Genomic DNA, 26119 nt, shown 5'->3' with positions numbered 1-26119 from the left:
GCACGCGCGCCGGGGCGACAGGTCTGTTTGTGTTTGAGGAGGGAGAAAGGAAACGTAGGAGAGAGGGAAGTGATGGCGGTGGAGGAATGGTAAGAGTTTGAAATCCTGGAAATTAAAATGACAAAGACTAATCCCAATCCACCAAGACGCAAAAACTGAAAAAAAAAAAAAAAAAAAAAAAAAAAAACGAGGTAAAGATCTTTAAAACTTTCTATGGCTACCACGCTTTATTTTGAGGATTTTGGTGATTATGCGAAACTTGTGGCGGAGGAGCCGATCCCACTAGTTTAGTTTCGTGGGGACTGTTTCTAAAGTCAGATTGTGTTAGGATCTCTGTGTTTAACTACTTTCTTACATGTAATCGTTATGGTTATTAGTTTAACTACTTTATCTGAGTGGTTTAATCGTTTTTTGTTTTGTTTTTAAAGGAAATACTAGGTGTGGAATTCCATATAAAAGCGCGGTGAGGGCTGCTAGCGAAGTCTGTATATACATTCTCACAGATTATATAGGACTGCTTTTGATAACAAAGAAGTGGGATCTTTAGCTTTCATTGGATTCTAGTTTTGTACTAACCCGTAAAAAAAAAAAAAAAAAAGTCTATTAGTAAACTTTCATTTTAGTAGTTGGTTTAACATAGTACAGGTAGTGCGGGGCAGTGCAAAACTACTACATTTGATTTGTTTGGAGAGATAGCAGACGTGAAGAAAGAATCAAGATAGGCAGAGATTAGTATTAGTTTCAGTGTCTCTAATGATCATTTTATGTTTTTCTTCCTAGATGACCACTATCTGGCCTTTCTGAAGAAAAGACGTCAGGACAGGATTGCTACTCTGTGTTCCAAAGAATCCATGGCTGTTTGTTCCTTTAAACATGTTACTGTCCAGTTGAAACAGTAATGAACACACAGCAGTGAAACGTTGCCCACCCATTATTCCTGTAGGTGGGTGTTTTATACTTAATGCTATCATCTTTTTGTTTTTAATTGATTCCTTCAGAATGATAAAAACTGAGAGCAAAGGCGACCGGACTCTTAGGAGTGCTTCTCCCCACAGAAATGCATACAAATCGGATTTCCACGCGATTAAATGTTCATTTGATGGAGCTAAACCCAGTGATAGTGCTTCGCAAAAGTCTTATGCTAATGGATCAAGTGATGACAGAGAAGACACAAGGGGAAGGCCTTTTGGTAGTCGTATAAATAAAATCAAGAACATATTCCTTCAGATGGATGGTCAGCAAAATGATAATGCAGAGGTTAAAATAATAGGAAGGAATGAAATACCTGCAGTGTCTCCACCAAAGGCACCATTAACCTCCAGTGTGCCTAAAACTAGTTTTCATGGTAGTACCAGCCCAGAATCGCCAACTTCTGACAAGGCACCCAAGAGTGAAGATGGAGATTTCGATAAAGTAGCGCTTTCTGGAAAGTTTTCAGAAACCAGAAAACTCTTTGAAAGAGGCATCAAGGATCAAACTCCAATTGAAAAACACTCTCCTACTAAAACCAAAGCCAGGGTCTCGCTGGGAAGCGTGTCTGATGATGGAAAAAGTCCCAGGCATTCATCCGGGTCATCAGAGAATACTGTGAGCAGCTTAAAGGCAGATCTGAGCCCAACCTCTTTGACCAAAGGATGGCAAAGTGAGAGGAGTGACAGTGAGGGAGGCAAACATCATGTATCCAGGTTGTCATCACTGAATGCTGGCCCCATTTCGAGAAGGCTGGAAAACTTCATGGTGGATAGTGACAGTGAAGAACCTAACCGACTCTCCTGCAAAGAGCAACCTGAAACAGAGAGCCAGCAAACCATACACAGACCCTCAGCTCTTGCTAAGCCGACCTCTCCTACTGGGCATGCCATTATTAAATCTAACATTGGTAGCACTTCTGCTATGTCCAGCCCTCCATTTAGAGATCAAAAGCAAATGCCGTCCTTATTGGTCAGCAACAGCTTTAACTTCCAAAGGGAAGAATCATCTGAAGCAGGGAAGACTGATGGAGATGTGCTTATCAGTACAGGCACTGCCAAGCTGCCTGAACAGCATGCTCCCCTGGCTCACGCAGCAGTGGGGGTGGTGCGGGCAGAGCTGGTCGTAGTCCAGAATGAGTCTTCGGAAAGTGATGACAACGAATACGAAAACAATGCTTTTGAGGAGCTGAAGGCTGAATCGCCAAAACCGGATCTGAGTGGACATCCTGTGAATCCCTTTTTAGAGGAGGAGAAACAGGATTTCCCAGTGGATGGAAAAGAAGTTGAGAATGCAGTAGAAAAAGTAGTAAGCAGTCACGGTATTGCTGTGCAAGTACAGAAATCAGACAGCAGGATTGCTGAAGGTTACCCCGGGGAAGACGATGGGGAGGAAGAAGGAGAGAGTGAAATCGAGGAACAAGTTGAGAGCAACAGTGTCAAGTTATCCCCAAACATATATGGCATCGAGAATGCAGCTTTTGTAGATGATAAGGATACAGAATCGGAGCACCACGAAACGGAACCAAAGACTGAGGAGGAGGCCTATGAAGAGGAATACCAGTCTGGTGCAGTCTTGAGTGAGATTCCTGGTCTTTCTGATGAAGAAGACCCATTACCACGAAGGAAGATTACGTTTTCGACATCACCAATACAGGTATTTCAAATTTAAGTGTTTTTTAAATTTTAAATTGGGGGAACAGGGGAGTTTTCCTGTTGGAATAGAAAACAACCTAGGAGTCGATGCTTTCGAGAAATTATTTGCAACCAATACTTAGGCATTGTTTTATTTTAGTTTCATTTTTGTAATAATGTAAGTTTGATACATTTTTCCTGGTCTTAATAACACCAGTAACCATTTTTCTGTTGTCTTTAGTATAATATAACATAATTTATGGCTGGAAACCCAGGGCTCATATTTGATCTTATCAGTGTTACTCCATCATTAATAAACATTATTATTATTATTATTATTATTATTATTATTATTATTTAGTTAGTGCTTATGGCTCTAGGAATTAGAAACTCCTGGAAATGGTTACCTGGATCTTGAACTACATACAGTATATCAACATTAAAACTGTGTGTGGGGTGCTGCCCCTCAGATACACTTAATAGAGGTCTCCTGCATGTATCCAGCTGGCCATACCTAAAGAGGAAGGATATTGAGCCTACAAAATGTAAATTGGCCATGGTATGGGCAAGGGATCATTAGAAAAGAGCACACATGCACAAAGGACTGCAGTCCACTACAGTACGTGAGCAGGAGATGAGTGAAGCATTTTTTAAAACACAGGGGATGACTTTTAAAAATGTTTTGCTTTGATACTGTGAATAATTGTATTTTGTACAGTTCATGCGATGGCCTTCATTTTTATACAGTACATTAGGCCTGCAAATGAGGTCAAAACAGTTACATTTATGATTCTGTTCACATAAGCTTTTTTAAACAGCTGAATAAACAAACACTCTGTGATTTTCTTTTTTTATTTTTATAAATGATTTTAATAGAAGTATACCACCAGGAGGATTAACACTGTTTGGTAACTTGAAACCCAGAGGCAGAAGATTAATTCCCCTGTGACAGGGTAGCATCAGGACCAAGCTGTTACCAGCAGGTAAAGAGACTCAGAGGCACAGAAAGTTTCAGTTTGGCGTTCATGCCCATGTTTATTACAAAGACAGGACTAGACAAACAAAACACATTAACAAAATAAACTAAACAAAACAAAAGGTCTACACAAAAAAACTGACGCACATAAACAGGACAGCACAGCAACGCACCTTCACCTTCACCTCTCCCTTAATACAGCTGTGGCCACATTCTCCATGTTTTGATAGGAAGGAATTTAACCCCCTCCCTGCCAACCCAATATTTCCCACACATACACATTTTACCACAGCAGGGTTTTCCCCTTGCCGCGTACTCAAAAAAATAATGTCCTCAGAGGATTTAAAGTAAATAAGTAATTTAATGCCTAGTTTAGTAGTTGTTGCAGCAGTTGGTTTAATGGTGTACACTGGCTTAATAAAGAACCAACCAAATATAAAGGTATAGAGATTGTGTGGTTTTGAGGTAGAAGGGAAAGATGCACTCAGGACAGTCTTCCAGCTCTAAAATTTCATTTGTGAACTTGTTTGTTGTAATATTCGGTGTGTGCCATGCATTACTGTATCGGCATGCAGAAATGGTGAACAGACAGACGTGTCTGATGGATAATTTATCTTTCTTTCAGAAGAATAGGTCAGTTACTGTAAACAGAAAGCGCACTACCACATGTTTCTACAGTAACTGGTGGAGTCGTTTTTAGATTTTTGTGGCAGGCCAGCACATGGAAATGAAGGTGCAAGTCTTGTATTTTGGGAAAATATGAGTGACCTGACTGTTCGTCTAACTTATGCTTTACACCGAGGAAGGATTCGCTGAAACTTTTTGCTACTTTTGGCTATAGTGAGATGCATAAAATAATTCTGCCATACTCTTGGTCTAGCATATATTTTTGGTTAAAGTCTAGATAGTGGATTCATGCTGTGTGGACCTAAATTAGCTGCACAGCTGCAACCTTTATATGTGGAATAAAGTAGGTGTTTGGAGCTACAGTGTGTACTATAAGCAGTGAGTGTTGATATGTCTGCACTGTAAAGTATTGAGACAAAAAAAAAAAAAAAAAAAAGAATACTATGTTGTGCCAAAATAAATGTTAATATCTGAAGATCAGTGGCTGAATATAAGATGATACACAGCTGGTCTTTATGCCACACTTAAATTATTACTTGTATTTAAATAACCTCTTGTCTAATTGTGAAAACTTGGTTGACATTCTTTATTACATTTCAGAATTCAAAGATCGGTTTCAGAATCTTGATAAATGGGAGACCCCATCTGTCTGCACATATATAGATGGATGATACTTTTAATATTAATGGCTCTAATTGTGTATATCTTGAACCTGCTCATCCAAGTACCTTCAGAATCTGAATTTGATTACTTTTTTCATACAGTAGTGATTTGCAGCACTTACTAAGCACCGTGCACAGGGAACAGTGTGCATCTACTGTATCAGCTAATTCAACACACTGAAAACTTTTAAGGAAGGTTTTTTTACAATTGGTCACATGGATTAATGCTGCAAGATTAGGTTTGTATAAAACTTGAGCTTTGTGTATAATTGGCATTCCCTAAGAAAGCTTTTCTTTGTAGGTGCTTTGGGAGTATTGGCTTTAACCTGCTTGTTGCTGATTTACAACCAGCAGTGGAACAGTTGATTGAGGCAAGGTGTTAATTTATAATTTGTGATTGAAGGCACTGGTGTCTGATATACATGCTGGATTCTGCCGAGCCAATGGCCCAGTTTGAACTAACCACCTCCACCCCCCCAACCAACTTTTAGCTGGAAGTAAAATGTTCACCAGTAGTTTCTGGTTTTTAATTACCATGCAGTGATGTTGATAACCTGAGAGGAAATATTGGAGCTCACATGAATAGAAAAAGCTTCCTAGAAGTAGTTCCTCTGTGCATTAATGATTCAGACAATTACTTGCATCATCAATGATGAAGATTCAAATGACAAAGACAGTCGACAGTTTCAAATCAGATGTTACAGACTAGAAGTCTGATTAATTACGAGTCCTGTTACGTTGCAGTCCATTTTTTGGATACTTTTTATTTTTTAGACCTTGCAAGAGCTTGTAACAGGCATTTTGTATTCAACATTTTAATGCTATAGTGCTACTTTGATGAATCTATCATTTAATGTTGTGTTCTCACGCGGAACACTTCAATTTCTTACTTGGAGATTATGTAAAGCCATTTAATTTAGTGGACCAAAGATTTCAGGTGTTTTATATATTTGTAATGTGCTTTTTCATGATGTGCTTTTGCACTGCACACTGTAGCTTTAAAGTTTTAATGTTTGTTTTATGAAAATATTTGAAGTGACAAACCCGTGGACCTGCTGTAGCAACTTTGCATTGTATTTCACCCGTCAATAAATATGTTAACTGCACTTGATTCTATAGCATGACTGTGCTGTGTTCTACCTGTGAATTTTAAGCATGGCTAATTGTAAACGTAATCTAATGTTAATAATGCCTGCAATTTGTGGAGCTGAAATTCAAATCGTACTGTATTAAGTCCAACATATTTAAGTAAGCCTCTGTATGCTGGTCTCTATGCACAGTACTTTAATGCTTTAAAACAAACAACAGCTTAAAGAGAGACAGTGCCTGCCTCTGCCTTGGGAGATCCACAGGTAGTAAAGCTGGAACGAGTTTAGATGAGAGCAGAAAAGTGGGCAGGAATTCAATAACTCATTATTAGTACAAGCGCATTTATTACAAAAATTCATTATTATTACAAGGGCAAAAGTACGTCAAATGTCAGATCGTGGCACACGTACAGGTCTGGGTCATACGTTTGTAAAATGTAAAAAGTGACCTTTTCAATACTCACAGTCCAATATTCACACCTGAATGATATCCAGCACAAAGACCTATTTGCACATGGAGCTATTACCAGCAAAATGCTAATATTGCATAAGTAACGAAGACTCCGGTGCAGGCGCTTCTCAGTACTGAATCATTATAACTACAAAGTCCGGATGGAATTCTCATACAGCTAGATTAGCACGTCCTACCGTAGTACATGTGAAATTTTACCAGCTGTGGGCGTTGACTGCACTTCCTGTAAGTTAATCTGTTCTAAATTGGCCCCTGTGACTGGTGTGCCTTTAATTTCTTGTCTTTATTATTAGCTTTTCATGTTTTCATTGTTGTCAATTTGAATAGTTACTCCTCCCTTCTATGGAAAGATTTGAGAGACTAACCTTTACAAAGGTTGCAACCATTATTATTATTATTTTTTTTTTAAAAAAACATCTGTGTGTGCTCTGTGTATACCAGCATGCCAATTACAAAATGACATAATGTTGGATAGAAGCGTGTATTTGTGGTCATTTGTTCCTCAGCAGCTGTATGGTCCAGTTATTATTATAGAAAGTTGTCCCTAAGTATTACTAGCCTCAGAAGGGCATTTATTTGCAGACGCTGATGGCATGTACAGCAGTTTTTTTTCTTCTGTGCTTGTTATATCACTTCATTTCTTAGTTGGCGCCTCATGGCCCCATTTACCAGCTTTCAATGTCATTTGCCTGAATGAGACCTTGCAGTTTATTTTCTAAACAAAGCCTCTGGGGTACAGTAACAGCATTCACTGTTATTCGTTGAATCTGAGTGTTGGTGCTTTACAGTTTTAATGATCTAATTAAATCTGTGGCTGCAACTTTTGATAAAGGTTTCATGTACTGTAGCAGTTCCAGATTATAGTACATGAATGACACTTAAGGAATTTGTTTGGTTTTGTGTAAAGTCTAGAAGGAGGTCCATTCCTGTACAAGTAGTTGTATACATTTTTTTTTTTTTTTTTTGGTCAGTGTACTAGGTTTTAGCAAAACCTGTTCATCTTGTTCTCTTTACCATTGCTTTACCTCTATCCTCAGTAAATATTTGGACAGGAAGTCAGATAACAATGTTTGACCCTTACAGTGGAGGTTACGTCTGTGTGACAATTATTAATCACGCTTTAATAAATATAATGTTAAGACAATTCTACAAGTTGATGACTGTCTTCACCGGCCTTAAGCTATCGGCACATTGCTGAAGAAATGTGCCCCAATCTCCATTCCATTTCTGTAGCTCTGAATATATTGGCAGACACTTTTCTTCAGTGCCCCATAGAGAATCTCTTCCAGAAGGCATAACTAATGTTACCTCTGAAAGACGAACCCAATTTAGTTAGTGTAAATGAGAACGTGGGCCCTACCTACACGTTGGAATTGGATTTTTATTATTTTAGATGTTAAATATAAATTACTAATCAAGACTACAAGCAAGAAGAGCAGCTCCTTTTATGAGGCCTTTTTGATGTTGTGGGCTGTTTTAAATAAATAGATAAGTTTAAATGTGTTAGCTGTTTTGTAAGACAAGCTGTTGGAGCTATTGGGTTTCAGTGAAGAAAAGAGCATTGTTCAGAATCAGTGAGGTATTCCTTAGCAACCAAAACTCTTGTGCTTTAGAAAAGAAATCTCGGGAGAGGCCAAGTGCTACTGAAAATAATGTGAGACATGTGCGCAACTATAAAAATCTCCAGAATCTGGGTTCTCATTTAACAACATGGGCTAGCAGCTATCTTCTTTCTGCTTGTTTCACAAAACATACATTTGAAGAAAGAAATGACTTCTATATGTGTTTTTGTATTTGAAAAAAGTATTGTTTACAGTTTCTTAGAACTTTTGAGGTATGACCTATAGAAGTTAAATTACAAAGACGATGTTTAACTTTATATATTGAGGCTTGCAGTCAGTGCCATGCTATTATTTTCAGGAAATGCCAGACATTCCAAACTGATTTATTTTGTAGAAAGTGTTTGTTTGTAAACTCTGTAAATATTTATGGTAAGGTTGTCTACTGTACATTTTACCACGCTAAGAGGCAGATTCTTCAATTGAAAGACTTTCATAGCCACAGCAGCATCCAACTAAAATTAATTTGCAATAAAGAGGTCAGAATCTGCATTACGAGGGCTGGCATTTGCTGCATACTTTTATTTGGGAGGTGGTCAGTAAAACATGTCGCCTCTGAGCAGTGATCTTTCCCACAAACCTGCTTAAATATTCCACACAACTGTGACCTAGTTTTAATTGAGGTTATTCTAAGGGAACTCTGTCTCAGAAATAATTTTGAACATGCACATTTAAACACAGGCTTAGCAACAGAGCATTCAGCTGGACTTTAAAGTATAATAGTCTAGATTGTACTGTAAATAAATCAGAATCTCCTTTGCCTGACACACCTATTTGTTTGCAGGTTTAGACACAAAGCAGTTTGTTTCTTAATTTATTTAACTGCCAATGAGCACCCATGCTGACACCCATTTATTGTATCTTCAGTTGGATTTATAATGGCTCGATTTGCTTTGCTTGCTTTATTTTGGGACCGCCTTGAGAGCTGTACTTCTTTTTTGTAACTTTTTCATATTCTGAACTAAGCGTCCATCTTTTTTGTTTGTTTTCACACATGCACATTATTTTTTGTGCGTCATTAAAACAGTTGGCGGTATTCAGTGAGACGATTGGGGCAAGTGGTGACCAGTTACATTACAAAACTGGTACTCAAGTATGTGCTGCAGCTGCATACTGTTTTTATACAGTTTCTTGTATGGGTATTTGTTTCTGTGCAAGCTTGTAACTTCTCAGTTGTTGGTATTCAAACGATCAGATGTTTTGCAAAGGGAAATGGTGTTTGTGTACCAAATACTGAAACCTGACCATGGAAAAAACAAGTTTCAGAGAAATTGATTTTAATGTAGTTTTTTGTGTTCTAGGTTTTCAGCACATACTCCAATGAGGACTATGATAGGCGCAATGATGACGTTGACCCTGTTTCTGCATCTGCAGAGTACGAACTGGAGAAAAGGGTGGAAAAAATGGATGTGTTCCCTGTTGAAATTGAAAAGGGTAAATACTTGCTCATTAACATCCTGTAGAGACAACATAACCTAATAGATGTGCAAACAGTCTGGTAATTTCTGAATAACTATCTCTTCCATTGAAATGTAGGAGACAACGGTCTTGGAATCAGCATTATAGGAATGGGTGTGGGTGCAGACCAGGGTCTAGAAAAGCTTGGTATATTTGTGAAGACTATCACTGAGGGTGGAGCTGCTGCAAGAGATGGCCGGCAAGTAATTTATAATTGTACATAACCTGTACTTTAATACTTTTTGTTGTTTGGTAGTTTCTTCGAATGCTTGTACGAAAACTTGTAAATTGTGACTGCTTTGCTGTATTTAAATTTGTGTATGGGTCCTTAACAGTGGAGGAACGAAATCAGAACCATTCCAGATTTTTCAAACAAACTATTCCTCCAAAACGCCCAAAAAATGCCACTGGCTGGCTATAAGTAAATCTATGAGCATGAGAAGTACATTCTTCTAACTGGATTAGCAAATATAGTTCAGCACAGTACAGAGTACACTCCCCTCCCATAACTATTTTGTATTCATTTTTAAATGAATTTACCAGAGTGACTAAGAAACCAGCCATTCTTTCAGTGAGGTGACATGTAAGATTAAGGGAGTTTCTGTGTTAGTTTTTGTAGTCTGCAATCCATTTTATCATGCTGTAGATTGCTTGCTATGAGCCCCCAGTATTTTCATGATATGTACCTGTTTTTCATGCAGGATCAGCATTAATGATCAAATTGTGGAAGTGGATGGCACCAGCCTAGTGGGAGTTACCCAGTTGTTTGCAGCAACAGTTCTAAAGAATACCAGAGGGACAGTCAGGTACATTTTGCACACATTTCTTTCTTTCTTTATGTCTTTGTTTAAATATGTTTGCTTTTTTAAAATATTATTGATTTAGGTAGCTATTGCAAAAATAAATGATAATGGTCTAATCAAGACCCTCCATAGTTTATACTAGTTTTTACAGTAGTGGAAGGATCATATTTATCCTGTTGTCCTATAACTGTTAATTAATTAGAACCAAGATTTCCTAGAAATTGTATTCAATGCATAATTACATGAATGTTATAAACCTAGCTAAGGGCTCATGCTAAATGAATTTACCTAGATTAAATAAATTTCCAAGGACTTTGGAAACATGCTTGATTATCTAGTGCAACAGTGGACATTTAGTTTATAATACGACATCCTACAGTGTGCATGTGCATAGCAATATAAACATTAATCTTAAACTGAGCAGAGAATTGAGTTTTAATGTTTAAAATCAGTCCAAAAGTACCAGCTTTAACTGAGTATTATAAAAGTTAATTCACATGGAAAACTTCCGCCTTTGTTTTTTTTCCTTTTGTATCCATTGGATACAATCAATCAATCTTTTTTATATAGCGCCTTTCATAGTGGACCACCATCACAAAGTGCTTTACAAGATGTGTAATACATTAAATAGTGAAAAATGCATAATACATAAAATACAGTGAAAAACAATACATAATACATTAAATAGTAGAATTTAAAAATAATTCTAAAACATTGTGAATGTGAGAGAAAAAAAGTAGCAACAACACAACAGATAATAACAGATATCAAGCTTAAAGAGCATGGAAAGCAAGAGAGAACAGGTGGGTCTTGAGAGCTGATGTAAAGAGAGCTATGGTGGGAGCATCACGCACCAAAGCTGGGAGAGAGTTCCAGAGAGTCAGAGCCATGAAGCTAAACGAGCATTCTCCCAGTTTGATGCATTTTTGCTTGGGGATAACGAGCAGGCCAGAGTCGGAGGACCTCAGCTTGCAGGAAAGGACAGAGGGTTAGCAGGTTGAGGAGGTACTCTGGACCTGTGTGGTGAAGGGCATTGGTGAGCAGGAGAATTTTGAAAGTAATCCTGAACTTTACAGGTAGCCAATAAAGTTATGCTTTTGAAAAAAAAAAAAAAAAATCTATTTGTGACACGAGTGCAGCATGAGTCAACCTTGACTATTTACTTTTTTGGCTCACTTTCTGTCAAACGTAGATTGGTGATGACTTCATGTCTGTGGTATAGAGATTAACGTTAGACTGTTGAATCGCAGTTTATGGCATTGATGTCTTTTTGAAGATTATGCTGTTGTAATGTACGTGTCTAAGATGGAAAGCACTGTTGTTTTATCATTTAGCTTCCTTATTGGTCGAGAGAAGCCTGGAACACACAGTGAGGTGGCTCGTCTCATCAGTGAGACCCTGGAACAAGAGAAGTGCCAGCAGGAGGAATTGGAAGAGCACTATGATCAGTCGACAGAAGAGGCAAGTTTTACATTTGCAAAAAAATGCTGTCCTGAACTTCTGTATAAATAATTTGCTGTTATTAGAAGTTTCTGTCGAGGTATAGACCACTGTATGCTTATAGCACCTCTCATGTATTTCTGTGGTGTGAGAATGCTTTGACCTGGTAATTTTCCAGTCAAGTAGGCGATCATTTTGGCTTGTGACTTCATCAGTATATCTAGTGAACCACTTGGCAAAACCCTTATCCAGCTGGTAAAATTCTTGGTTAAGACATTCTTTATCACATGCTATGGAGGAGTAACACCAGAATCTGGAGATATATGATGAAAGATATCTTATTAGCAGTACATCTAATGACTAATTCATTTTAAACAATTGGCAGCTCAGTTAATCGTCTCTGACTTCTGTTATCTAATTTAGTTGCCATTATAGCTCTCAAGTATTCGCACTGTTGAGTTTCTGATTTCTGGTTCATGTTATTCTATTTAGTATCATTTGTTTTATATGTGACTTTTAGGATGAGCATGATGAAGATGAGGGTGAGGTATTGGGATCAAGCTTTTGTGAAAAGTCTGACGTTTCTGAACTACCTGAAAACGAAGATATGTTTTTACCATCGGATATGGACTGTGCACAGCTGACTTTCAAATTTAAAGAGGTATTTTGAAATCTAAAATCCTGGAACGATTTCTTGGTTAAGAAACTACCATACACCAGTTCTGTTTGTTTTTGCTTTGTCGCAATAAGTTTCCATACAGTAATCTTTTTTAAATACCCATTTTCTATATATATATATATATATATATATATAGATACATATATGTGTGTGTGTGTGTGTGTGTGTGTGTGTGTGTGTGTGTGTATATATATATAATAATTATTATTATTATTATTTTTTTTTTTTACCATTATCTGGTAATTATAATTAATTGTTGAGTGAACCTGTTTTTAATTTTGACAGCTACAGCTAAAGCATGCTGTAACAATAGCTGAAATCAGAAAGTTGAAAGAAAAGGTAAGTGGAATTTTAATCTGCATTCTACAAAAATTGGATTTCTAAAAGGATAACTATATTGAGCAGTACCACAAACCCATAAATAAAATATGGGAGAAGTACTTTTATAAGCTATGGTCTGCTGCAGGATATAGTGGAGATACCCATAGTAATGTTTGTCATGCTGGGTAAAATCTTGGAGACTACTCATCCAATTGTAAGGAAACTTGGTCTAGGATTTTTCAGTACAGGTTAGAAAGCCATGGTAACCTTTTGGAAATCTCTTCAGGACTACTCACCTGGATTTGATGAAATATGCTTAGGCATTTAGTATGAGATGATAATCGACATGCTGTGGCTGTAGGGCAGGGTGACTGTTTTACATACTGTATTTATGTCTGTAACAATTAGTCTAAATTTGTTGAACCTGTGCATAGACATTTGTAATGACATTCCATATGCTGTAGGTCATTGCTACCCTACAGTGTTTTAAATGTGTTTGTGGTGGAAGGTGTGTATGTTACTCTAAATACCTTGCTAACGAGTTTGAGCTCTTCTAATTTCAGTTAATGGCTAAAGAAACCGAGAAAGCGGAGTGGGAAACTATGCAGACTCAGCTACAGAAAGACACTGAAGAAAATATGGAAAAAATGAAAAAGCTAGAGACTTACTGGCTAGAAGCACAAACCCTATGCAAGACAGCGAATGAGCATCTTAAGGAAACACAGTCTCAGTATGATGCACTGGACAAGAGATACAACAAAGCCAAGAAACTTCTCAAGGAATACCAACAGAAGTGAGCGAGCCCTGGGTTTGCCTTTTAATGAGAATTGCTTGTCAATATCAATGTACTTTTCCCTAAGTGAAATTGCAGTATGATCTGGTTTTGTTTGTTTGTTTTCTTGGTAATGGCATGCTTTTGATTTGGTGTATAGTGACATGTATGGGAATCACTGTTGTTTTGTCCCCCCAGGGAAATAGATTTTGTTAAAAAGGAAGAGGATCAAAAAAGAGCGCTTGATGAGAAAGACAGAGTGTATCGGGAGCAGCTCCAGAAATTGCAGGACAAGGTAAACAAGTACTTGTTGGTAATTATTCATAAAAACATCTGATACAAATTTCACAAGCACTGTAGAAATTGACAAAAGCCTTGAATAAAGTTCTATGTTCTGTTCCTATAGATAGCAGAGCTGGAAGCCCGGGCACACTGTGGGGAACAGAAAGCACTTGTACCCAGTAAAGCTGACCTGGTGGAGCAGCACCAGCAGGAGAACCCCAGGCTGGGGAGTACAGGACAGCTGGAGGGTGTATGGGGTGTGGAGGAAGATGCTAAAGGGACAGTCGAGAAAGCACAATCTCATGACACTTTACTTTCTGGTAAGTTGTGTTTTTTTGGGGTTTTTTTGGTTTTTTTTTTCACTTGGTTTGTAAAACTTCTAAAATAAACTATGGTAGGTTCTTGAACAAAAGTTTTAACTAGAAGGCTTTGTCTCTTCCTTTCAAATACTACATGTAGATTAAGCATCCAAGCAGTTCAGCTGCTGTATCTAATGGTTGATCAACTCCACATAAAGGAAACCCTTGATAGATTTTAGTTTACCTTAAACAAAATCAATCCTAATGTTCAGTCTGCCATAGGTTCAGTTTAACCCTCTGAGACCAGCGTATGCAGTTGGAAATCATGTTGGAACCCTACAGGTCTCCTAGGTCCAGGTCTGAGGTAGTGTACAAATAGATGTAAAAAATATGTTTGTCCTGTTCTCCTGTATACTCAAAGGCTTTTATTCTTCAGCCCAACAAACATAATTAAGGACTGAAAGGGTTAAGGGTTAAGTCTATCAGATTTTTTACATTTTTTTAGTTATTTATGTCCATATTAGTATACTGTCACAATGTTTTGCTTTATTTGCATTTTGTCTGTCATTTTTGTTGTCCTTTTTTTTTTTTTTTTTTTAGACCCAGCTTTTTTCCCTCACATTAGAATTGTAGTGATTCAAAATGGGTTCTTTTTGTTAAAGTTCTGTGCACCTTTGAATGTAAACATCAATCTCTCTTTCCTACTTTCACCTGAAGAAAAGACCGTTGAGGTCTTGACAGCTTGTGATTTCATAATGTTTTAGTTAGTCCAATAAAAGGCATCACATCTCCTTTGTCTATCACCTTTGGACTGATAGGGTTACTGTTTCATCTACAATGGGTAAATAAAAATATAAGGACAAATGGTTGTTTTTGGTAGATGGTACAGTCAGAATGCAATAAAATTAAGATGCGTTTTCATTTGTTTTAAAACACAGGTGATTTGAAAGACATGTTTGTATACAAAATAAACATGATGTAATGAGGAAGAATTATTTACATAAAAATTAATCTGTGCTTTAATGCATTTTTCCTGTTCATCTTTTTGACAATAATTGCAGATTTGGATGACCTGGTCCCAGAAACGATCAGGTTAGATACCAGTGCTAACAAAGCAAAGGCACAGCTTTCTCTAAAAGCAAAAAGGCAACCACCATCTCGAAACAAACTAAGAGAAACTCTTGGCACTGGGGATCAAAACGGAAAGGTTTGCTTGAGATAACTTTATGATAATGTTTGATTTGGAGATTATGTTTGTACTAGTTTTATTACTGGGTGATTTTAATAAATCTGGTTCTTATTAGCAGTATATAATGCACAACATATTTTATTATAGTAGATCAATAATATTTAACCTTTTGTTTTTATTAAAAATATACATGTGTACTAACTATTTTAAGACATTTGGTATAATAAGACTATTTACCCTAACCAAGACTAAAACCTCTTTCTGAGATGAGTTGTGTAGGCCTAGTACTTGCTTTATATAACTTTTAGCTAGGTTTAAGTGACTTGTACTACTACATATGCAATTTTAGGTTGTCAGTGATGGTCTGTGGCCAAAAGGTTAAATAGGGAAAAGGTTTATGTGCAATGCATTTTTTAAATGTTTTAAAATCATTTAATTCTTACCCATGTATTTTAGGCTGAAAATTATTCCTTAGAGCAAAAGATAAACAATTATATTGGTGCTCTCAAATTACTTCTCTCCTCAACTAAATTGAAACTTCTTGCTGTCTGCTATAAGCAATAATCATGTACCCGTTTTTTGGTTTTTGTTTTTTTGATGAAAATCTCACACTAACGTTAATTATTTATTTATTTATTTTACTTTACAGGAGAATAACAAGAGTGCAGTTACACAGTCTGAAGCTCTGTGTGTACAAAATGAAATTGCTTCCACAAAGGCCATTGAAGAAACACTTGCACTGTCTTTAACCAGATCATATTCTGGAGACAGACAAAAGACTGAAAAACCTGAAGATGCAGATAATAGTCAAAGTAGACCAGAGGCAAGCTGGACTGCTCCTCCCCAGGCTTCTCCACTCCACAAAACTAACAATGAAGACAGTGTGAGCTCAAGCCAGTCCACTTCCAAAGAGACTTCCAGTCCCAACTCTCCCACAGGATTCCTCCGGAACATCAAGAAGAGAGAGTCCAAAGGCAAAGGCAAAGAAGCCAAAGGTGAGATGAACCAAGCCAATTTTATATGCAAAACAATTGGAAATATAGGGTATCCTTTACTTTGTGAATTTAAAAGTATCAATATAAAAGTTTTTTATGATTGAGGAGTCTGTTTGTAAAGAGTTTACTCCAGTTTATTTACGTCTTTTTTTTAAGGAGAACACCACCTATTAATTTTACACAACTAAGTAATATATTTCAGGTTATGCTTATTTTATAAAATACATGGCTTTTTTCCCCTCTTCATCCTTTCAAAAAACAGGAATAAATTAGTTAAACACATAAAATATGCCCCTATCTTTATTTATTTATTTATTTATTTTTTATATAGATGAGAAGGTATCGGAAGCAAATGACAGCACATCTTTAGGAAAACCGAAAAGAAGATTTCCTGATTTTGGGTAAATGCTTCACTGTCTCTCTTTGACATTAATGATTTATTCAAAGCATGTTACATAGAGATTCTGCAGGTTAATTTTGTTGCATGATCTCTTCATTTTAGAAAACTGTTTTTTTTTTTCTGTCAGCGTTAAGCCAGAAATAACAGAAACTGTTAATCTTTACGCTTGACCATCAAGCATCTGTAGAGGGTATATTTTAGTAATTCTTGTCTTAAAATCCTTTAACCGGTGATAGAAACCAATTGCATCTTTACCTTTATTTTAGCTTTATAAGTAACATCTTGCTCTCTTCTTCAAAACAACAGTGGCCTTCGGAAATCAGGTGGCAAAGGGAAGAAAGACAAAGAGAGTCTGAGAAGCTCAATGGGCAGCAGGTAAGATTATCATTTTACACTTCCACAGATAGACAGACACTATTAACCCTTCAGTCCATTTATTCAGCGCTTGTCAGGCGCATCTGGTCCAATTTATTTTCACATGCGCTGTTTTAAAATATATTTTTTTCACAGTTAAACAGGTTTAAAAGGCATTGAATTGCAAAAGGACACTCAGTACTGTATCAACAGCCAAGCCCCACCCCTTGTTCATTGTATTTTTCACATACCTCTTTATAGATGTGCATACAGATAAAACGAATGATCAGGAGGGGATTTATCACCAAACTCCTCAATAATGCGATCCAAGTCATTATTTTGTTACTATATCATCTGCAAATGTCTGATATTCTTTTGAGCACTGGATGCAGGAGCAGCTACCTCCTTTGTTATGTCGTGTTATCTCTGTAGTGGATGGGGCTATGAGATACGCCCTTTTTTCGGTTTCATTCGGCTCCTGTCGGTCTCAATCTGGAGACCTGTGCTTTACGTCTTTTTGATGATGTCGGACCTGGTCCGACACAGGACTGCAAAGGGTTAAAGCACATTAATTAATCCTGAAAAAGAAATGTCCCGTTTCGTTTGACGAGGGGATAAAGTAGATGTTTTTTTTGTTTTTTTTTAAACATAATTGGTTATTGGTTATGTTATATTATGTTTGGTTCACCCTGCAAAACAGTTTGTTAAAACTGCATGCTCTGTCCATGGTTTCAGTTAAGTAAATACATTTTTTTTTTATGCCACACTATCACCCTTGTGTATGTGAGTCCTGTCTGGCAAGGCTGTTTAAAGCAGCTTGGTTTAGCATGTATACAGTAAATGATTGATGTCATTGAACGCTCTGACTGCTCAGGGGCTCTGGGGATCTACTGGAAGACTCTGGTGGTAACCTGTCTCCAGCTGAATCCATGTCATCCATCCCTACCTGCATGCCTTTCTCCTGGTTTGGGGACAGTCACAAGGAACCTGCGTCATCAAGTACAAACGTCCATTACACTTCGACTGAGACCGCACTGGAGCACGGCCAGGAGAAAAGCAGAAATAAGGTGGGTGGAGCAAAGTGTAGAAAGCTTAACTACGAATCCCATTGGAGTTGCAAGTTTCTCAAATGTGGTAAGTTGTCACATGCTTGTTTTTTTTTTTTTGTTTAATTTATGTATTTCTTATTTTTTTTATACGTTATACAGGGATGGGATTAAAATATCGCCACACATTTTGTACATTCATTGTGTTCAAGCAGTCATTTTAGGTTTAAGAACTACTAGGCTTTGGATAGAGCAGTTTTACAGTAATATTTGTAATAGACACCTGCTTTACAATATGCTCTACAGAATATTTTGCTGTCTGTTTTTAGTAAAATATGGCAAGATACAAAAAGAGGTCTGTCTACTATAACCATATACTGAGGACATCGCACCTTTTGCAGGATGTGTGTTTGTTGTAGACTCTTGTTAAATGTTTGTTTTGCAGGGTAAGTTGGTATTAGTCCCTCATATTTCACTTTCCCAAAGAAAAAGTAAACAAAATATGCTGCTCTCCAACATTATGCTGGTTTTTGTTTCTGAAACGTTGTGATGAAATTTCTAGCAACGTGACAAAACAACCAAGTTAATTCATCCTCGGCGCACGTTTCACGTGTGAAAAAGGCAAAAGTCTTAATAAATTGACTGCAGGAGTCCAATTTCAGTCAGCAGTGTTTGTCTGGGAAAAGCTCACGCAGGCTACTCTGAGTACATTTTCAGGGGATGACATTTGACAAATGTAGAGAACAAAACTCTTGCCATCTATGTGAAATTTAAAGACTGTAAAGATATGAAGGTAGACATCTTTTAATCAGGATAACTGGGCCAAGCACACTTCCTGTAATATGACCCGTTCTTCTCAAACATTGTCTCATTGGGCTCTGTGTGCATAGGTGTGTAATACCTGAAATAGCGTGTCTTTGTGACCCTCATGGTAACCATCCCAAAAGAACACCGATTGAGCATGATGCGAAAATGTAATAAAATAAGTTATAGGAATTGCCCAATAACCCCAAAGGATTTCAGACGTCAACTACTTGGTTCATTTTATGCAGGCCCTTTATTTTGTTGTTCATTGATTTGTAGTGACATTTTCATAAAGTCCTATAATGAATGGTGGCCTGGTAAGAGTACCACCACACACAGAGGCCTTCAAATAGCAAACCAAAATCACCAATGCAGGGGTTCGAGTAAAGAAGATGTATTCTTTCTAAAGCCCTGCGCATGTAATGTACGTGACCACTAAGAGTTCTCAGGAGTGTGCAAAATAACGTCATCTCTTGGATGTGAAGCTAGGGGTATCAGTAGCTATTCTCAGATTCTTGTTTGGTCAATGCATTTCAGAAAGATCTGTTTTCACAGTACAGTGTTTGAGTTGGCTGTGCAAGCCTATGCTTATTTAGCCTCTTTTTTTTTTTTATTCGGCTGAATAAAATTAGTAAATATATTTGCACAGGTGTTATACATTTGCTGTGTGAAAACTATCGTAATATTAATTTTAGTATTAAGTCTTTCATGTTGTCATTTTAAGGACAAAGAGTGCATTAGTAAGAAGATGGTACTTATTAAAGTCATTGAGTGCAGAACAGCAGAGATCCATGATCTGCAGTGAAGCAGGAAGTGTGGGTTACTACTGTCCTTATTACTTGCATCTGGCCAAAAAAAATTGGGGTTTTCAATACTGTATGGAAATCATTATACAGGGCATGTGGTGGTTTACATTTTTATCAGTATCTTGGTATCTTAAAAAAAGCTGGAGATTTGAAAGGCATGAATAGATTTTCACTATTAATCCTTTTTTTTAAACAGACAAACCTTTCCTGATCTTCCTTACTCGGTCATTCATTAGATTTGGTGTAGTATAAGCTTTTTTTAGTTATCCCTTTTAAGATTAAAGTAATACTAGTTTTTAGAAAATTAACTAAATATACTAAAGTAGTTAGTGTAATTGTCTAATAACTACCATTGTGTGATAGAGCAGCGCCTGCTTCTGCTCTGCCTCATTAAGTCATGGAGAATTAGCATTATTGTTAAATCATACTGTAGATGAGTGATTATGTATTACTTGCAGGGTTCTTTTAATTTGTACAAGACAAAGCTTCACCTACCTAACAGTATTTAATTACACAGTTCTAACCGTAAAATAAAATCTGAACTTTCTCTGTTGGTCATTTTATCATTACATTTGTACTTTAAGTCTCTACTACACAATTATTGATAGCTAACCAGTACACATACAGTAATATTTTGTAGTAAGTGTTTTAGCATGTTTTATTGAAAACTGGGAATGTGAGCAATGATCATTTTCCCCAGCAGTACACATATTGCCATTTAAACACATGGTATGGTTTAAATAAAAAACATACATATCGTATTGTATTTTCACTCCTGTTGGGCAGTGAAAAATTGTATTGGGTACTGAATATCACAATCTTAACAGACAGGTTGGAATTCCTTTGAAGTTAGCATTCTAGCACAAGACATAGTGAATGTTTAGGGCATGCTGTTGAATTCTCTCCATTTAATATAAAACTAGTCTTTTACAGGCCTTTCTTAAATGTTATTTTAATTGACTTCAATAGGTGTTCCATTATTTATGAGATTTGAATTAGATCATTGTATTTGCGTGTGTATGAATGGTATGTTTTTACTGTATGTTCAAGTATTTGTTTTAGCACTGATCTGTCTCATGGTAAAATGTAACCTAATGTGTCAATGTAGTTTGGAAGCTAAGACAAAACTATAATTTAAAAAACAGTACCAGTAGTAGTATGTTAAACATTCTTAAATAAACCATGTGTACTGTAGGCTTTTTAGAGATACCTGGATTTATTCAGGGAGCTTACATTTTCTTTTAAGTTCAGTAGTAATTGCAGCTCGCCCTCCCTGTGTGCTATTGTGGAGAAAGACGGAATCTGTAACTGGCAGAGTACTGGAATTTAAACTTTTGATTAAGCCAGTCTTTATGCATAAGCCAGAAGGTTACTTTGCTACCGTGATTAAGTTAATAACAATCTCACTGCAGAGAAAGTAGAAAACCAATGTAATAATTTAAAGCTTAATAGTCTAGACCAGCACCTTTATTAAAAAAAACTGAGGGGGCTCTTATTTCAGTAACAGAGTAGCTATGTAAAATTAGAACTTGTTAACGTGATCTATTTAGTGCATCATTTGTATCGCTATAAAATGACATGCATTTGTTGACAGTTTATTATAATGTAATTGCAAAATGGTCACGTTTGTATTTTTAGGTCTACAAAAATGAATGCCACTCACATATCTAAAAGTGAACCAAAGTCAACTGCAGTGGCTTAAACCAAGTGAGTGCGTCTGTCCAGTTAATGCATTCCTTGTTTCCACTTGTTCCAGAATGTATCTGTCATAGATGATTCAAACCGTGGCAGTCCGTGTTCTGATTTGACAGGGTTAGTGACAGAGCCGAATCTGTCAGGGTGTTCTCATGCTTTGACCTTTTCTTCAAATGAGGTGAGTCACAAAGTGTCTCTTGTGGGGTTTTTTGTACTCATTAACGACTCGCTGAGCTTTTTTTTTTTTTTCTGTGGAGGGAATGAAATTAAAAACAAACCTAAAAAATAATTCACTGTGATTTACTAGAAGATATAATGCCACATTTCCACTCGTTTTTAGTGTGGAGTAATGCATATTAATATTCTCTGGTTGTGGACTGTCTGTTTTATTTTATCTTCAGGCTATTCCCTCTGGAGTTTGATGTCTGACTGCTTTTGTATTTCTGTATTGGCAAAACTAGCCTAAATCCACTTTGGTGCTTGGGTGTGTGCCTAATTTGTCTTGTTTTGTTTTAAACTACTCATGAAAACTGTTCTATAAAAGAAAATGATTGACCAAAAGTAATTCATATTTAATTTATTATTATTTATTTACAAAGAAAAGCATCCACTGAGACTTGAGCGTCATTTAAATTGGAAGCTGCAGCAGTCGAGCACAGAGTTTAGAAACATTTGATGTGAGAAAAATGTGAAAAAATAGCACTCAGTAAGTTAATTGATTTTAAAAAGAGATTCCTTTTTTGTTGCTAGCCGACACACTCCAGATTATCCCCAATACATGATTTAAAAGTTTGAGGGTAGTGATTCAAAGGAACGTTTCAAGTTCGCAGGAAACTGATTTCAATTCCAAGGTAGTTGATGGGCAAATACCATTTTACCAGGGTGTGGGAGAACTTCTGATACTGGGTTTTATTAAAACGGAGCTCAGTATGTTGGAACAACATCCTTCATAGCGTTGAACACAAAGCAATACCAGTTAATAAATCTTTAATGTATTAAAGGAAACCAAGACGCACATCAGACAGCCATGATTCAGAGGAGGGACGTTGAACATGTGTCACAGTACTTCTGGCTTGTATGGAGACTGTTTGGCTGCAAATCAGTGGAAACCTAACAAAGTGATCCTTTTAATAGAACCGATAACATTTTTCCAAAATAAAAGGTTTAGCATTTCTGGGTGAATCAAAGTTTTAAAGCTGTGCCATCCTTGTCGATTTAGTTGTACAAATAAAATCAACCCACCCTTATATTTTTGCTGTAACCAATGCATTATTAAATCAAACTATTGCGAGGCATAATGATCTCCCAAAATGTTTTGATTGATCTGGTTGTTGTGTGTATTCACCAGATGTATAGTGTTTTATGATTTATGGATTTGGCGCATGGAACTGTTAGCTCATGCACATTTGATTTAATGTAAAGAACAAACCTGTATCCATAGTCTCGATTTGACCTATTCTCATTCATTTGGAAACCGTGCTTGTTAATGCATGCCTTAACCATAGGGAAACTCATTACTTACACAAGCTGAAGTACAATATAACCTTGAACCAGGCTACAACCTTCAAGCTCTAAGAAATGGTTATCCAGTACAGTAAGAGCTTAATCATCTATAGCTTTAAACGCATCATAACACCTCATGTAATTCCCACAATACTGGTACTAAGTAAAAGTAGACAGACGAGTTTTGACAATGTGTCGACATTCTAAGTTGTTGACTGAAGAAACAAATCCATCTTATTTTTTGTATCGTAAATATTTATGTAGAGCTTAACGATAAAGTATTTAAGCAATTAATACCTTACAGTTTGTCATCAGTTGTATTGGAGCTGCCCAAATGTTTGTCACACATTTATATATCTAATCGTAATGAAACTAGACATTCATTTGAACAGGTTGTTAGATATGGTGACGATATTCATGAGTTTGCAAGATAGGCTTGTGTGCAGTTAGTCTTGTGCATGTGTGGTGCAAATGTACATGTAGCAAATTAAAATGTAACCTGCATTTATTTTGTCCCTCTTTTCTATGATTTGTAATGTAACAGTTATGTGAGGTTTCAGAAAAATGTTGCATTCTGTATGTGCAAATCAGCTTTTTCATATTACCATCTCTGCACCAAAAAAAAAAAAAAATATTGAGGATTATTTACTTATTTATTTTTGGAGAGGCACTGACTTGAATACTTTAAATAAGGTATATTGTATTTTAAAGTATGTGGGACTTCCTTATCCTACATGCATCAGTCATGGATTTCTGTTCTTGTATGAAGGGTGTTGGCAGTAGGGGGCGTATGATGCAGGTTTTTCCAAAGCAAAATTAATTTAGTTTTTCTTTGTAATGCCTGGCAGACCTTGGATGATGACTCCCTCGTAACAGAAAAACAAAACCAATGGCATAACAGACCTGTTTCTGAGTGGACAACTCAACAAGTCTGTCACTGGCTGATGGGGATGAACCTGGATCAGTACACGCCTGAATTCACAGCCAAATATATTGATGGACAACAGCTGATGCAGTTGGACAGTGACAAACTGAAGGTAAGGTTTTTATTTATTTATTTTTTAATATTTAAATGTTACGAGACAGCTTTAATTGCCTTTGTTAAAACTGCCTAGACACTTAGGATAAAGTTACATTTATTTTTATTTTTGACTTTTTTGCTGTCAATAATCTAAATGATTCAACTACACAAAAGTAGTTTAAGGACAGTACTGTAAGATGCTTTTTTCTTTCTTGCTCATTCATTCCAATAGTGTAGGTTCTGGAGTAGTGTTTGGCTGCCACCTACTGGATTTCTAATAGAAGTGTTCAAGTACTCAATTAATTTTTGTTTGGTTCTGAATTACCATCTGTTAAAAACGGGGGTCTGCAGCTTGTCCGTGGCAGTGAATACGTTTAACACACAGATGAACAGAATTGTATAGAACTGCCGCTTGTTTGTCCTTGGTTAAGATTGTTTTTTTGGTGCCAACTCGATTTAAAAAGGCATTGTCAGAAATGTAATTGGTTGTTTAAACTGAACAAACAAGTTCAGAGTTGGAGTTGGCCTGTAGAAAACTCATAATAAACCCCCAAAACTATATCGGAACCTTTTATATCCTAAATACCTGTCTCCTTTTATTAGTAAAGGCCTTCAGACTATATCAGTGTAATCCTGGCAGGTGAAGTATAAGTTATTGTTGTAACTTGCTGAATAATTCTTTCTTTGTGTAGGCTCTGGGCGTATCCAGTCAAACTGATAGAGCAACTATTAAAAAGAAGCTCAAGGATATGAAAAAAAACCAGGAGAAACTAGAAAAGCAGAGAGAGAAGAAAGAGAAGGAAGCACGACGAAGTGGGAAACCCATACATGTAGACTCAAACTGCTAAAAACAGGCTTGTTTTATTTTATGTCAGAACAAAATTTTTCAAAGAATAGTATATATATATATATATATATATATATATATATATATATATATATATATATATATATATATATATATATAATGTGTGTGTGTGTGTGTGTGTGTGTATATATATGTACAGATAATCGAGGTGTGGTACAGGTGAAACTGTTAAAGCTCATTTTTGGTTATTTTTTTCTTGGCGTACATAGTAATCCATCTTTGTCCTGGTAATAAGGTACTTCAAATGTTATTTTCTTTGCCATCCCATCAAGGAGATCATTCTTCACTCCTGTCTGTAGGTTTCTCTTCTCGGTGTTGCTGGTTTGGAAATCTTTTCAAGCAAAGCAACCCTGTATGAGAATCTGAGTGGGAAATGGAGTTGGAGTGTCAGAGGCTGACAGCTTTTAAACACCTTTAGTATAGCAGTTATCCCAAATATACAGTGTACTTGTATAAATATGAACAGGAGATGCGTCTTTGTATCAAGAATGTTTGATGTCGAAGGAAACTTTAAGAATGTAGTTGTGCACATCTCTAAACCAATATTGTAGAACATAAGAATCAAACATTCATTTGTTTTTAAAATCAACACTAGTTTTTAAAAAAAAAAAAAAAGCAATAATACCTAATTCTAATCAGAACTGTCAGATACAAGTTACGTTTCAAAGCACTGGACACATGCTTTTTATCAATTATTTTAGAATTAGGTTTTTTGTAAGTATATCATAGTTGTGTACAGATTTTTTTCTTACAGGAGTGTGTACAGTTTGGAAGATAAAAGCACTGTCTTTTAAGCTACAATGGGGCGACCAAGGTTTTAAATGTATAAATAAAAGATTTCTAAAGATTTTATTCATTTGCTTATTGCAGTATGTAATGTTTTTTTTTTTTTTTTTAAAGACTCATTTCATACCATTGAAATAGAATTCAACACTAAATATGCACAATTTCTACCAAGTAGAATAGCGAATAGTATGAGACCACGTTTATATATAAAACCATCTTCTAGTTTCCAACACATGCTGCTGCTTTTCCTTGCTGTGCTCTTGCTACACGAAGTAGGAGCTGGGGGTGGTTACTTAATTGTGGTGTCTACCAGTGTATTGTTTGCATCAGTGACTTTTTTGTGCTATTTAGTACATTCCCTATGGAAAAGACAACAAAAAACTGTTTTCCGTTTGCCGTTTTCTCTGAGCATGAATCATGCAGAATTGAAAAGCCTTCTTACATAAGGAAATAACTAGTATATATTCCCACGTTGTTCTTCACTGAAGGTATAAGAGTACCATCAAATAATTTGCCTTTAGCAAAAGTATGGGAGGTTCCAACGATGTTGA

General features: G+C 36.4%; 1 protein-coding gene across 1 annotated transcript; it reads left to right on the top strand.

Moving 5' to 3' along the window:
- On the top strand, nucleotides 1-24810 carry LOC121323106 (neurabin-1-like). The gene is made up of 19 exons (XM_041263896.1): nucleotides 1-191; nucleotides 781-2625; nucleotides 9349-9481; nucleotides 9584-9704; nucleotides 10207-10311; nucleotides 11643-11769; nucleotides 12269-12409; nucleotides 12713-12766; nucleotides 13312-13541; nucleotides 13719-13815; nucleotides 13927-14122; nucleotides 15163-15308; nucleotides 15940-16285; nucleotides 16617-16686; nucleotides 16992-17060; nucleotides 17914-18106; nucleotides 21452-21568; nucleotides 23742-23930; nucleotides 24607-24810. Exons 2-19 carry the CDS (start codon nucleotides 1000-1002, stop codon nucleotides 24760-24762), a joined length of 4116 nt encoding a protein of 1371 aa, XP_041119830.1. The 5' UTR covers nucleotides 1-191; nucleotides 781-999; the 3' UTR covers nucleotides 24763-24810.
- The last annotated feature ends 1309 nt before the right edge of the window (nucleotides 24811-26119 follow it).

The sequence above is a fragment of the Polyodon spathula genome, chromosome 11 (genome assembly GCF_017654505.1).
Source record: "Polyodon spathula isolate WHYD16114869_AA chromosome 11, ASM1765450v1, whole genome shotgun sequence".
NCBI classification, from domain to species: domain Eukaryota; kingdom Metazoa; phylum Chordata; class Actinopteri; order Acipenseriformes; family Polyodontidae; genus Polyodon; species Polyodon spathula.
Note: the sequence above shows the minus strand (reverse complement) of the source record. Positions and strands in the feature narration are given on the sequence as shown.